At 39.3% G+C, this 12,434-nt stretch overlaps 2 protein-coding genes and 1 long non-coding RNA gene across 5 annotated transcripts in view; 2 read left to right on the top strand and 1 right to left on the bottom strand.

Annotated features, from left to right (window-relative positions):
• LOC104144104 (ATP-dependent translocase ABCB1) overlaps nt 1–672 on the top strand; it is a 65,591-nt gene extending 64,919 nt beyond the window's left edge. For all 3 annotated transcript variants that reach the window (XM_068934708.1, XM_009674905.2, XM_068934709.1), the window contains one exon: nt 441–672. In XM_068934708.1, the coding sequence (XP_068790809.1) occupies nt 441–647 (207 nt within the window). In that variant the 3' untranslated portion in view covers nt 648–672. The remainder of the gene's footprint in view (nt 1–440) is intronic.
• LOC138066302 (uncharacterized) overlaps nt 1–12,434 on the bottom strand; it is a 63,422-nt gene that overhangs the window by 50,062 nt on the left and 926 nt on the right. The window lies entirely within an intron of this gene.
• The window catches only part of LOC104144102 (ATP-dependent translocase ABCB1-like), a 49,775-nt gene continuing 48,285 nt past the window's right edge, over nt 10,945–12,434 (top strand). Inside the window, exons 1-2 of the mRNA XM_009674900.2 lie at nt 10,945–11,022; nt 11,388–11,485. Of these exons, the coding sequence (XP_009673195.1) occupies nt 11,020–11,022; nt 11,388–11,485 (101 nt within the window). The 5' untranslated portion in view covers nt 10,945–11,019. The remainder of the gene's footprint in view (nt 11,023–11,387; nt 11,486–12,434) is intronic.

Here is a 12,434-nt window from a genome sequence, read left to right as displayed (position 1 = left end):
ATTCAGACCAGGTTGCTTAAGGTTTTGTCCAGTCAAGTCCTTGAAAACCTCCTCGGAGATTCCACAAGCTCTCTCAGTCCCTGTTTTAATGCTTAATTATCCTTGCAGTGAAATTTTTTTCTTACATCCACTCAGAACCTCCCCTATTCCAATTTATGAGCATTTTCTCCTGTTCTTCTGCCATGCATCACAGTAAAGAGCCTGGCTCCATCTCCTCCTCTTAGCTATCGTGGAATTATCTGCTGTAATACTTTTTGCTCCTTGCCAGCACAGGCTAAATCTAAAACTGGAAGCTAAAGCCACAGATATTCCCCTTCTGTCATTGCTATATTACAATTTACTTAGGAGATGGCAATTGAGGTATTTGGCACTACAAACTGCTGGAAATAATTCCAGAGCATTATACTTTTTATTCACCTTTTGATTTGTTCGTTGAACAGGTTGTCCAAGAAGCCCTGGATAAAGCCCGAGAAGGTCGCACCTGCATTGTGATAGCTCACCGCCTGTCCACCATCCAGAACGCTGACAAGATCGCAGTGGTCCAGAATGGCAAGATTGTAGAACAAGGGACTCATCAGCAACTCTTGGCTGAAAAAGGCATCTACTATTCGCTGGTCAATGTTCAGTCTGGGTCATGCAACATGTAAATTAAAGGCAGTACTTATCTCTGAAGTGTCACTGTAATTATTTCAATACCACATAGTATTACTAGTCAATCTTGATACTTCCGTTTTTCCTCCAAAACAAAAGGCCTTTTATAAATCCTATGAGAGCGAGAGATACTAAGTAAATACGTATCAGTGCCTCATTGCTAGTTCATTATTCAAACCACTTTATTTTGCAGACAAAGCAGTGTTATATTGCACTCATAACAGTAGAAGCACACTAAGCAGAATTTAATATTAGCTTGCCTGAAATGCTAACAAAACCACACTAGTATGTGCAGCATATCCGGTAAACAATACGTAAACATACATATTGCAAATTATATCTCTCTCTCTATATAGTGCCTTAGGACCTTAGCACTTGGTACTTAGTGACTCATTAAAAATAGTATTGCTATTGCTAAGAACAAGCCTCAGGCCTTATCCTTATGGTGTCTTATGCAAACTATGCAAGACCCCAGTCCTGACCTACTAGGCTTGTTATCAGCTTGTTACAAGAAGTTGCAGGTCAGTTGGAGCTTGATTGCAGAGGTTCTTGTTGTGATGTGGTTTTAGCCTGAGATAATAGAAGTCTCAAAACTATGGGCACAGGTTGAAAAAAGGGTCCCATAACTATGTCACCTCACTGATGGTCAGTTACTTGTCATTGACGACGTGCAGCCTTGGGAGCTGGGAAAAGACTGCTTTCGTATGACAAGGAAAAGAAGCAGCAGATCAGAGAAAACTCAACTGATCAGAAGGACAAGGCACATGCTGCAGCCTGGGAGAGTGTACCCCTCAGCAACCCAAAGACAAAGACTAAGACTAAGGGGCAGAGGCCAAGGGCTAAGATCATTTCAGTTCCAGCTTCCCTCATTGAAGTGCTCTTGGCCCTGATCACTTTGATGACTAAGACCCTGAGAGACTGGGACCAATCAAGGACTATAACCACCAGTGCTAACTATATGGCATCAGCTCTGTGGTACTGTATATTCATTGCTAATTTAGGATATGATTGTTAAGGACTAGCTGCCTTGAATATGTAGTAGTACTGATTAATAATGATTAAGAACTAACCATTAACAATGTGTATTGTTAATGAATATCAATCTAGTAAAGTCTTGTTTTAAAGTGTAAAACTCGCCTGATTTATCAGTCTTCCACACTTCTGTCACAGCAATTTCTGATTCCTGAGATATATGCATTTTATCTGTCTGTCCACATGTATAAATGTCCACATTTATATATAAATACACACACATGCACATGCGCACACACAAATTCAGGTGCTGACAGTCAGGCTAATCTCTTCTTACAACACTCTCCAGAATGCTGATCAATACAGCCTCATTGTATTCCTCTTGAATTACTGCCTGTTTTCCTCTGTTCCTATCTTACATTGGAAAATCATTGCAGTATTGAACTACTTAGTTTACTATCTATGTTACCTGATACAATAGGGTTCTTGTCCATGACTAGATCTCTTAGTCTGTGCTGCAATATAAATAAGTTACACGTGCAATTGCAAGATGGGAATAGATATTCCTGTAACATTATTACATTATAACATCAACTGAGAAAATACTTAGGTTGATTTTTGGGCTGACTACTGCATTTTTATTTTTTAACTGTTTTTTAATTTTTAATGACAGAATTTCTAATGATTGGATTAGTAATGACTGGATTGCTTCCTCAAAGTGAATTGGTTTCAAAGATGCTTGATCTACCAGACAATCTGGTAGCTCTCCCTGAAAATCAGACAAGCACTGTAAATGTCTCAACACAGACAATCAAGAATATGGTCAACATTTTGACCATATAGTTTAAAATCTACCTCAGAAATTGATATCAAATATAGAAACTTTTCAGAATAACCTATTTTTTCCCTATCCTTCTCTTCCTCATTTCTTAGAAAAATATTTCCCTTTCTTTAGGATTTACATGACACTTTGCATAAGAATTACAAGAATATCAGCTCACTTTTGGTTGAAAGGGGCTGTAATGAAAGTAAGCACTTTTCCTTTAAGGATAATGGATATTTGTTTCTAAATGCACCATAGAAGGCTTTAATAATTGCACCATGGCTCATAATTACCTTCCTTTCAGTAGACTACAACCACTACTACTATATGGCCACCAAATGCCCCATCCACATTTTTTTCAGTCACAAAGCCGTAAGGACAGTGACCCACCTCTGACAAATGTGAGCGCTGTAGTCTATAACCAGTCATTGAGGTTATAATGCTTGGCCCAAAGGAAAGGTTAACTGACTTGGGACGTTTATGCTTTTAGGACTATTATCCTACAGGGCATAAGAGATCTTGTGTGCTAGCTCTGCCTTTTCAGTTAGGCTCCGAGACCTTTTGGTACCCTATGGCATCTTAAGATACTTGTCTGAGCAATGAATGCTCCTTCTTGGCATAGTCGGTACTAGCCTTTGACCATAATAACCCTAAACACTGACAATATATGTATCTTCTTATTCTGAAATGAAATGTCCTTTTTCTCTGTCTTGTCTTTCTTCAGAGAGCCTTCAGGAATTGCAGTCACCTACACAACATACCCTTCTGGAGGCAGGTAATCTAAAAGTGTTTTTTCACACATTTCCTGCATCAGCTTTCTCTGCATTCTGCCCCATTATCTTTTGAACAGGACTATAGTGAGATATCAGCATTCGCATCACCTCAGCAATCATGAACACTTTCCAAGCATGTGCCCTTGATTGTTGGAAAGAGGAAGCAAGAAGTTTTCAAGTTCAACAGACTGATACCCCTCCAGCTGAAACAACAAATCATCAAAGGAAAGCTTTTGGAAGAAAAACTTCCTCAGGTCTAGAAGGCCTACTGCAGTTTCTTATCAGGATATTGAAAATTATGGTCTCTTACTTTCCAGCATTGTCCAGCATACTTAAGCCTATAAGGGCAATTTGCTGTTGCTTATGCAACCAAAACTTTACTGCTAAGCCCTTCTATCATTTTCTGTGGTAGAGCAAGAATACAAATAATCACAAATAATGAGAGGGTCCTCCCTCTTATTAAAGATTCTGTAGGATTATCTCTTGTCAATGCCATAGATTGTGTAACATCTCAGCTTGAAAAGAAGACTACAAATACTTCTTGAATTGCAGCTAGTCTCTTCTTTAGACATGCCCTCAAAGTTCTTCCCTAACTATCCCAAGCGTCAGGAGATATTCAGCAGTCTTCCACCCTGATGTTGGCTCCCAGTCAATCTAGTATTAAGGGAACCAATTCTCCTTCCTTATAACTAAACCTTGAATCCATTGTCACTTTCTTGCTGCTATATCTGTGTACTGAAATGCCTTCCTGGTAGCATTTCTGCCTGGAAGAAACAGTGATACTGAAGATTTCCTCCAAACATTGGCCGGTGGGTATTGCTTGTAGTCATCACAGTATGAACAGGCAAACAGACAATCATTCGAAGAAGATAAGTTATCTGTCTGTAACCGTTCTTCCTCAAGATGTATTGTCTATATGTACACTCATAACTCTTCCTACTATTCCCCTCCTTCAAAATCCAGCTTACCTTGCGGGTTTGGTCATTGAAAGGAAAGAGGAAGACATCTTGCAGGATGGGAGAAACAGGCACACTACCTATGAGTACTGCAAGGGTTAGAACACTCCAACTAGTAATTCTTGTGCAGGAATACCCACATCGTGCATGTACCTATGGATAGTCTGTTATCCATAGGTTAATAACACTTGCCAAGTGTTATTGGCAAGTACCCAGTCTTTCTTCTAGATAAATTATCCAGAGCAATGTATTTTAGTCATGCATTTGCTATCTATTTCTAAAACAGGATGGTGTCTTTTATTCAACTTATTTTAATGCAGTAAACAGAAAGCAGAAATTTAGGATCATGACCAACAGCAACCTCAAATCCTTCTTTACTGTGAATTTCATGGACTGTAGATATATCAGAAGCAGAGAACAGGAAGGAAAATAGTAGAACACAGAAGGATAACTAGCTTTAGCAACCTCTGTTAATGTGAGGTAAGTCCACATGCTTTTCTCTTTGAATGTTTATTGCTGTCTACATTCCATTCTAGCTGTTCTTTGTTAACTAAGGACATCAGTATTCTAACCCCACTGCTGCACAGGGCTCGAATTAGACTGCACCTAACAGTGAACATTCATCAGCTTAGGCTCATTGCTCTAAGCAAGTCTCCCTGCTTGGGTAACACGGATCTGATCAATAAAGTCCAGGGCACAGTTCATCCCATTTTAAAGTGCTGGTCACTAGCAGACCACATCAATAACAACCTAAATGTGTTTCTCTTCATAAAAGGACACAAGCATGATTAGCACAATTATCTACCTCGTCAATGTCTTAGACTAGAGAAAAATGAGTCACGCCTTGAATGACTACTGTACCAAAATAAACTGAGAACCTGCACTACACGATATTTCATAAAGGTAGATCTGGAAACTCTGCTGCTTCATATTCACCAAATACAGAGACATTTTTAGGGAGATAACTGGAATTGCTTTGGCCTGTTTTAAAATGCTTAAACATTTGAAGGCCTTGTAAATAATGAAAAGTAAAGATTGCATCTCCATATAACTATATAATCTGTGTCTTTATAGTTTCACTTTAAGGGTCCTTGGGCAGAAGTGATATCATCATTCATTTGGTTAGTAAAGGAGAAAAACACGTTAAGAAATTGTTTGAATAGCAAACAATTGTCCTAAGATAAAATGCCACGGTCCTTACGTCACCTAAGAGGAATAGTCTTATTTCCATGTGACTTGTGTCTTGTTTCACAGATACATGACTTGCGAAAGAAGGGTAAGTGATTAACTTGATTAATGTGGAATCTAGGGGAAAAAAAAGGGTTCAGGATAAATAAAATGTTAAAATGAAGCAGTGCTGAGAGAGAAGGGATGCAGACACAGTAGTTTCTAGTTCCTGCCTAATTTACAAATGGATTTAACCAAGTCAACTTTATGTACAGCAATATATAAAAAGAGGCAGGGCAGAACTGAGAAATGATAAGTTGTTGCAGGTTTGAGATCTAACAGGTCAGCATTATCCACTCTCTATTTACTTTTGGGGCCCAGGCAAGCTAATTTGATCAACATCAGCTTCATGCTTTTTTCTTCTTAGGCATTCTGGACTTTCTCCAATATTAGTTTCTTCTGACCTTCACTTGTATGTATATCGCACTTTATATAACTTTTGTATTGGAACAATCAATGTGTGTCTGTTGTATAAACTCTTCAGTCATTCATTGACATGAACGTATTTTGTAGTCCCTAAAACTGTAAGTCACGACAATGTTGTTCAAAGAACAAAGAAAGAAACAAAATTTATGCACATATACCAAAGGACTGATAGAAAAAGGGAACTATGGAACTATGATCAACTGTCCATTCAGAAACTAAATTCAGTAGAGAAAGACCTAATCCAAATAAACTTTTCTCAAGAATTTCTGTAGGTAGCTATACAGAAGATTTATCTCCGTCTCCCTGTCTGTTCTTCAATGTGAAGAGGATGAATAATTAAAGAAGACAGTTACTAACACATCTGCTAACTCAGACATTGCTCTTCACACATGCTAGATTTGAGAATTATAGTTCAGGACACTACTATTTCAAGGTTCAGCTTGTTATAGATAAGTTTGATAAAGCATGCAATAATCTAGTTTTGCAGATATTCATAATTTCATTTCCTGCAGTTTCCGGGGGAGCTTAATAAACCATCAAAAACTTAGTTACTCATTTGATTCTCATCTGAAGGCATTTGAAATCATTCCTTTGAGGACACAGTTATGCTTTCTAAGTCTCGTTCTTCTGTTTTTATCTATGAAACTTTAAATAACTAGTTAGACAAAATATATGTGCTTTCCACTTAAGAATCTCTCATTGATAAAGAATTGCAAAAGATCCTCTAAAACTTCTCCAAAATTCCTCATGAAGAAATTAAAAGGTAAGAGGAATTTACGTGTCTGAACGTTCACACCAGTTTACTTTGTGTTCATGCTGGTGGGTGTCTGTGTTCCTAATATCACCAAAACAACTGGTCAATGACTTTTCTCTCTGTGGTCATGTCTTTAATTTGCCACATGATGGCCTCATTTCCTCAGACAATAGCTAAACTATTCTACATTTTCTCTTAGAAATTTCTTTTTCTTTTCTTCTTCACAGATGTTTTGTTCAACTCTTAATACATATGTTTTTTGCTATGCTTATCTAACCAGAAGAGCAATATTCTAATGACCTTTTGGTTATTCTCCAGGATCCCCACTCTCTTTTCTGCCCAAAGAAATAGTACCAGTTTATAGTCCAGGCAGCATTGCTACCATGTTTATTAACATTAGGGTTCTTAAGTTCTGAGATGATAGTTTTAAGCAAAGGCAGTAGACACTAACTGCTCTTGTCAGCTTGTACTATGTTAAGCAGTCCTACTGGAGGCAATCAGTGATGGTAAGTAATGTTTATTTTATCTTTAAATTGAAGACCTTTCTTTTAATTCTTTCTTTCTTTCTAATTTAATCTTATTTATCATAAAATGTATAAATATAAAGCAAAGGTTAAAGAAAAGTCTTCCTATACATTAAAAATATTTCTGAGTGTTACAAAAGCAAGAAGGTTTTGTTTGTTTTTGGGGGGTTTTTGGGCACAATTTTTGGGTACCTTCAGTACAGTCATCAGTGTTCTGCCATAAACTTCCTTTTCAGTACTAGGTGAATCTTTTAGGCCAGAGCATCAAAGGTCTATAGACACTATGCTTCTGTTGCTGACCTAGTGGGCACCTAAACAGGCTTAGAGTGTATAAATACCTTCAAGAACCAGTCCTTAGCCTATTTCTTTGATAGTCCCTTCACTACAGAAGTTGGGTCAGAAATGCCAAATAAACAAAACATGAATCTCGGCCTCTGATACTTTACAATAGTTCCCTTAGACTGGGTAATTTGATTCTAGATATGTTGTTGGAGTGTCGTTTTCCTGAGCAAATTATTTCTTTAAGAGGTATCACCACCAACACTGCCATCATTCTATGTTGACTTTCACGTGGCCTACAACTTTTAAAGAACAGAAATAGAAATTTACAACATTGTGTATTCAAATGCCACAGTTACGTTAACGTGAAACTTTTCACCTGCAACACAACAGGCATTTTACCATTGATGTCAGTATTTCATACCAGCTGAATTTAATATTTCCTGCTAACAGCAGATATAAGGCATTATACAATTTCTTGATTTTGCAACTATGGACAGGAAATTCAATGTTTGCTTCAAATTAATACACCATAAACTTTAAAATAGATGTATAATGCATTTTTATATCACCTAAATTAAAACAATGACCTAAAAGAATTTTATTATGTGATTAGTAAAATTGGTTGCAATGAGGATGCAGGGAGATGGGTTATTATTTTACATAGAGAAAAAAATCTGTGTACAGGAAGAGACTGCTTCACAGGAAGTAATATCTGCTGAGTATATTGAACAGTATCATAAAGGAAAACCTATTCTGGGAGTATGCTCAAGAATTTAATATAACTACACAACTTAAAACTTTCAGCTCCCTGCCTTAGAAGAAATGTATATCAGCTCCATGAGGTAAAGAATTGCTTCAGAAGCAATACCAGCTTTGGCATTTCTGAGAAGCAGCACACTAATGAAGTTTCCTCAGAACGCTCCTGCAGACCCAGCTTGTCCTCTTTGCCATGGACAGCCAATCCTCACCTGATACCTTGCTACTCTTTCTTGATTTATCCGTACATCTCCTGGTTTGAAATGCTTTCTTTTCTTTACCTGTCCATCTTCTGTTGCTGCTACCACTCCACCTACTGACTGCTTTATTTCTTTTATTATTATCTAGTTTATTTATTTATTATTTGGAGGGGTTTTTTTTTCATTTTCTACTTCATCTACCTGCTTCTACCATGTTGACTGTTTCCCTTCCACTTCTCTGGAAATCTAGACAGGAGCAATCTGGGACCATAAGTAAATGACTTTTCTTGTGAATCTGTGCCATGAAAGGGCCATGAGTTCCTCAAGTGGTGGGATAAGCCACTGTCAGCAGCTTGAGGTTGCACACATGCCACTTGCTAACAGATGACTGGTAGGTCACACCATAAAAGATTCAAGATAATAAGGAGGGCGTTCATGGAAACCCAGGACAGTAATGGCACTTTGGGGGAGGCGCTGCAATTGCGCACCAACCACAGAGAGCTTGAAGAGATCTTTGTGCAAGAGCACACCAGTGAGCCAGCAGCATGTTTAGACATCTGCACTCTGGCTCCCGTGTGGGAGAATCTGGAGAGGATTGTGCATCCTCCAGTGCTTCTCCAGGGCCCTGCCCCTGGATGTTGCAGAAGACCCCTGCAATAGCACATGAAGGGATACTCCTTTAGGCTGCTCCTTGCCAGAGCTGGCTTTAGCAATCCCCATGCGCACCTCATGCCAGCCCAGGTAAGAGTACTGCTGAGATATGTCTCTACATTCCCTGTAGAATGTGTGCAGGAGAGCGCGTGATGCTTCTGGTGGAAATACAGTATTGGATTCAGCATTGTGGAGAGGTGATGTATATCACCAGGCTGAGTGTAAGGGCTGCTGTGCTTTTAAAAACAATCCCCCACAGGGCCCTGAGCTGTGGGAAAAATCTTCTGTGTAGCAATTACATGAAATTCTTCTACCCAGCCCTTGCAGAGTATGAGCACCTAGCTCAGGCTGCATGAGGCAGGCATATGACATGCCATGCTAATGTTAGCCTTTTGTACCAGGGATCTGCCATGTGGCCGCTTTCCTCTCCGTGAGTATAACAGTACATACTTTGATGGCAATGCCCTCATTTGTAGTAACACTGTGGATGTTAACGGTGCCCTACCACCACTACGGGGTATTTAACAGCTGCAGTAATGATCAGTCGTAGTAGTGCTCTTCCCGTTGCCCTTCACATCCTGAAAGGCATGAAGCTTCCCAAATGCCCTCTCGTAGTCAGCTCTGGGAGCAGCAGCAGCAGCAGCAGCAGCAGCTCAGCATCGCTCCTGAGACTCCCCGCAGCTGCATGCTTCCCGCTGTGGAAATCCTGCACAGCTCTGAGGAGTCCTTTTGGGTTCAGAGGCTTTTGGGAGTCACAGGAAAGCTGCAGCCAGGTTTCGGGACTGCTTTCATCCCCAGTTCTGGCTGGTAGCCTGAGACAGGAAATCTGTCATGGTTGGTGTCCCCCCAGAGAAAGAGAAGAGTGCTTTGCCACATTTACCACGTGCCATCACTTCTAACAATTTTGTTTTGACAGCACACCATGTCTTTACCTTGTGCAAGATAGGAACTGGCAAACTTTTGTGTTAGGAATTGCAGGTAGTTTTTTACCTGCAGCCTTAGAAAGCCAAATAGTGTACTGCAGATGCTCGGGGACTGCCATGGTTGCTTCTCTCTCCTTTCCGGCCTCTCTTGATGAGAGAGGAGGCTGCAGCAAGCAGCTCTTCCCCTTCCCCTCTGCTGCCTCCTCCTGCTGCCACCACATTTCTATGAGGATGAGACCCTGAGAACTCTGCATGAAAGTAAAACGCCAAATTTCTCTGAGTCCCTAGTAATTCTCACGTGCCAAGCTTCATTTTGACTGTTCAAATTTTTTGGTTTAATGATTTTTTTACACTTTCCTTCCCTTCTGAGTCAATGCTGTCAGACTCTCAAAAGACAGTACTGACTCTCCAGATATAAATGCTTTGAGGTGAGCTAACTCGAGAGATATAGTACAACCTAGTTTAAATCCTGTTATAAGACTTACATGCTTCCCATAGTATTAGAACTAGAGAGTCTTTACTAACAGTTTCCAGAGCAGAAAGTATATGATTTTCTGTAAATGAACTCCATCTTCTGGGCACAAGATACCGAGAAGGGAACACGCTGTCTCCCATTTGATTTGAACACGGATGGCTGAATAATGATAACAAGGATACCTTCCACTGCAGAGCTTACAGTGAGTTCGCGGCCCAGTGCAGTGGTCTGCTCTAGAAATGGTGCTATTCCACAGTCATCCTAATTATTCCTGAACCTTGCAAGGAATGATTAAAACATTAACATAAAAGAGATTTTGGGAGGAGTTAAGAGGTGGCTTTCTGAGATGCTTTCAAGAATGACAATGATCAAACAGGCTGTTCAAAACCATTCATTGTTGAGCATTCCCTTTTTGGAGGCCAAGTGGCACGTATTCCCTCACAGTGCTAGCAGGCTCCAGGGGCACTGCAAAAGGCTGGCATGCACCAGGTGTTGAAAGCTTTTCCTCATTAGTTTTACGTAAAATGAGCAAAGTCCAACCTCACTGCACAGTCCTATTCAAACCAGTCCTATTGATTGCTGAATAACCTTCCAAAACAGGTGAAAACAGATTAAGATCAGCCCTCATGGTAAGTCAGTACATTTATTTCATGTGAGAGATATTATCAGTGTTTAATGGGGAAGACTAAAAGCAAAAATTGTCAGTGAAACTTCATTCTATTTTAAAATGCATTTTACTTTGGATTAATTATAATAGTAAAGTGAGGAAACTTAGATCTTTGAAATGACATACTACTAAGGATTATGAAGAGGCATAGTCAAATCTTGTAAGCAAAAACTGATTTCCATTGAGAGTTCTGCTTAGAAACTGAAGATAGGCCATATCTTTGGTTGCAAACACATCAAAATACAGGTCTTCAGTTTGCTACCTTGATGCACTCTCAATTAAATATTACTTGTAGTTGTTTCCTGATGTACTTCATTTCTCAAATAGATTAAAATGCGTTCTGAAGATGAAACAAAGTCTTACATAAATGGCAAGGATGACAATATTGTTGTTTCATATCACGATTATGGATCTGCAGGCAAATGGTAAGTATCCCACTGATTTCAAAATATTCTACTAATATTTTACCTTTAAGTAGGTGGGCTTAAATTTTGCCTCAAAACAATACAGCAACCATCACACGTTTTTCCTTTTTGGGAAAAGTCTTTGATATCTATTATTCTCCTTCAAACATAAATAAATTGTTTACAGATAAATCCTATTAATGCATCAGGCCAGGGAAAGTCTGTGCAGTGGGAAGTTTTGCTGGTACCTTGCTGCCATGATTGACTGAGAATTTCTCCTGGGGTTACTGAAAATTTGGCTGCTTTATTTATTCTTTTGCAAGAAGATAGTGACAGCTTTATCTATCCTGCTTTGTACAAAGACTAATCTGAAATACTGAATGAACTGAAGTTAGAGTAGATAATGGACAGCAAAGTCACATGCTTCTAATGTTCTCTGAAAGTAGTATAGCTTTTAACTAAAAGGGAGGGTCAATGCGGGTAAAGGTGTCCTGCACACTCTCCTCTATACCCCATTTATCCATTCCAAAAAAGAAACGGCTCCTGGTGGAACGTGTATTCCATGACTTAAAGAACTGCATAATAATGTAATTCTCTGTTTCACATGTTACGCGGTAAAAGACAGCTAATCCTCACGTAGCTTAGAGGTGAGGGTTTAGTACTGGCTGAGCGGGACTTACAAGCACCAGCAGCTGACCTGTGCATGTGGTAGAAGTGGAAACAGTGACTCATCTCCATTAGCATTAATAAGAGTTAATGAAATTATTGATTGACAGAGTGTTACACTTCCTTTAAAATAACTTGTGCTACTGACAGCAGGGGAAAGACTAGTATTTAACTGGACATTGGATTGCCAGTCTGCTAAGAAAAGCCCCATTGCAACTCAGTGGAAAGGTTTGACATTTTACCTATATCTTTAAAATGTGCTGGATAGGCTTAGTTTTGTTTGGAGAGCGCAGGCTGTTTGGAG

The sequence above is a fragment of the Struthio camelus genome, chromosome 2 (assembly GCF_040807025.1).
Source record: "Struthio camelus isolate bStrCam1 chromosome 2, bStrCam1.hap1, whole genome shotgun sequence".
NCBI classification, from domain to species: domain Eukaryota; kingdom Metazoa; phylum Chordata; class Aves; order Struthioniformes; family Struthionidae; genus Struthio; species Struthio camelus.
The sequence above is the reverse complement of the archived record's forward strand: the minus strand, read 5'-3'. Positions and strand labels throughout refer to the sequence as shown.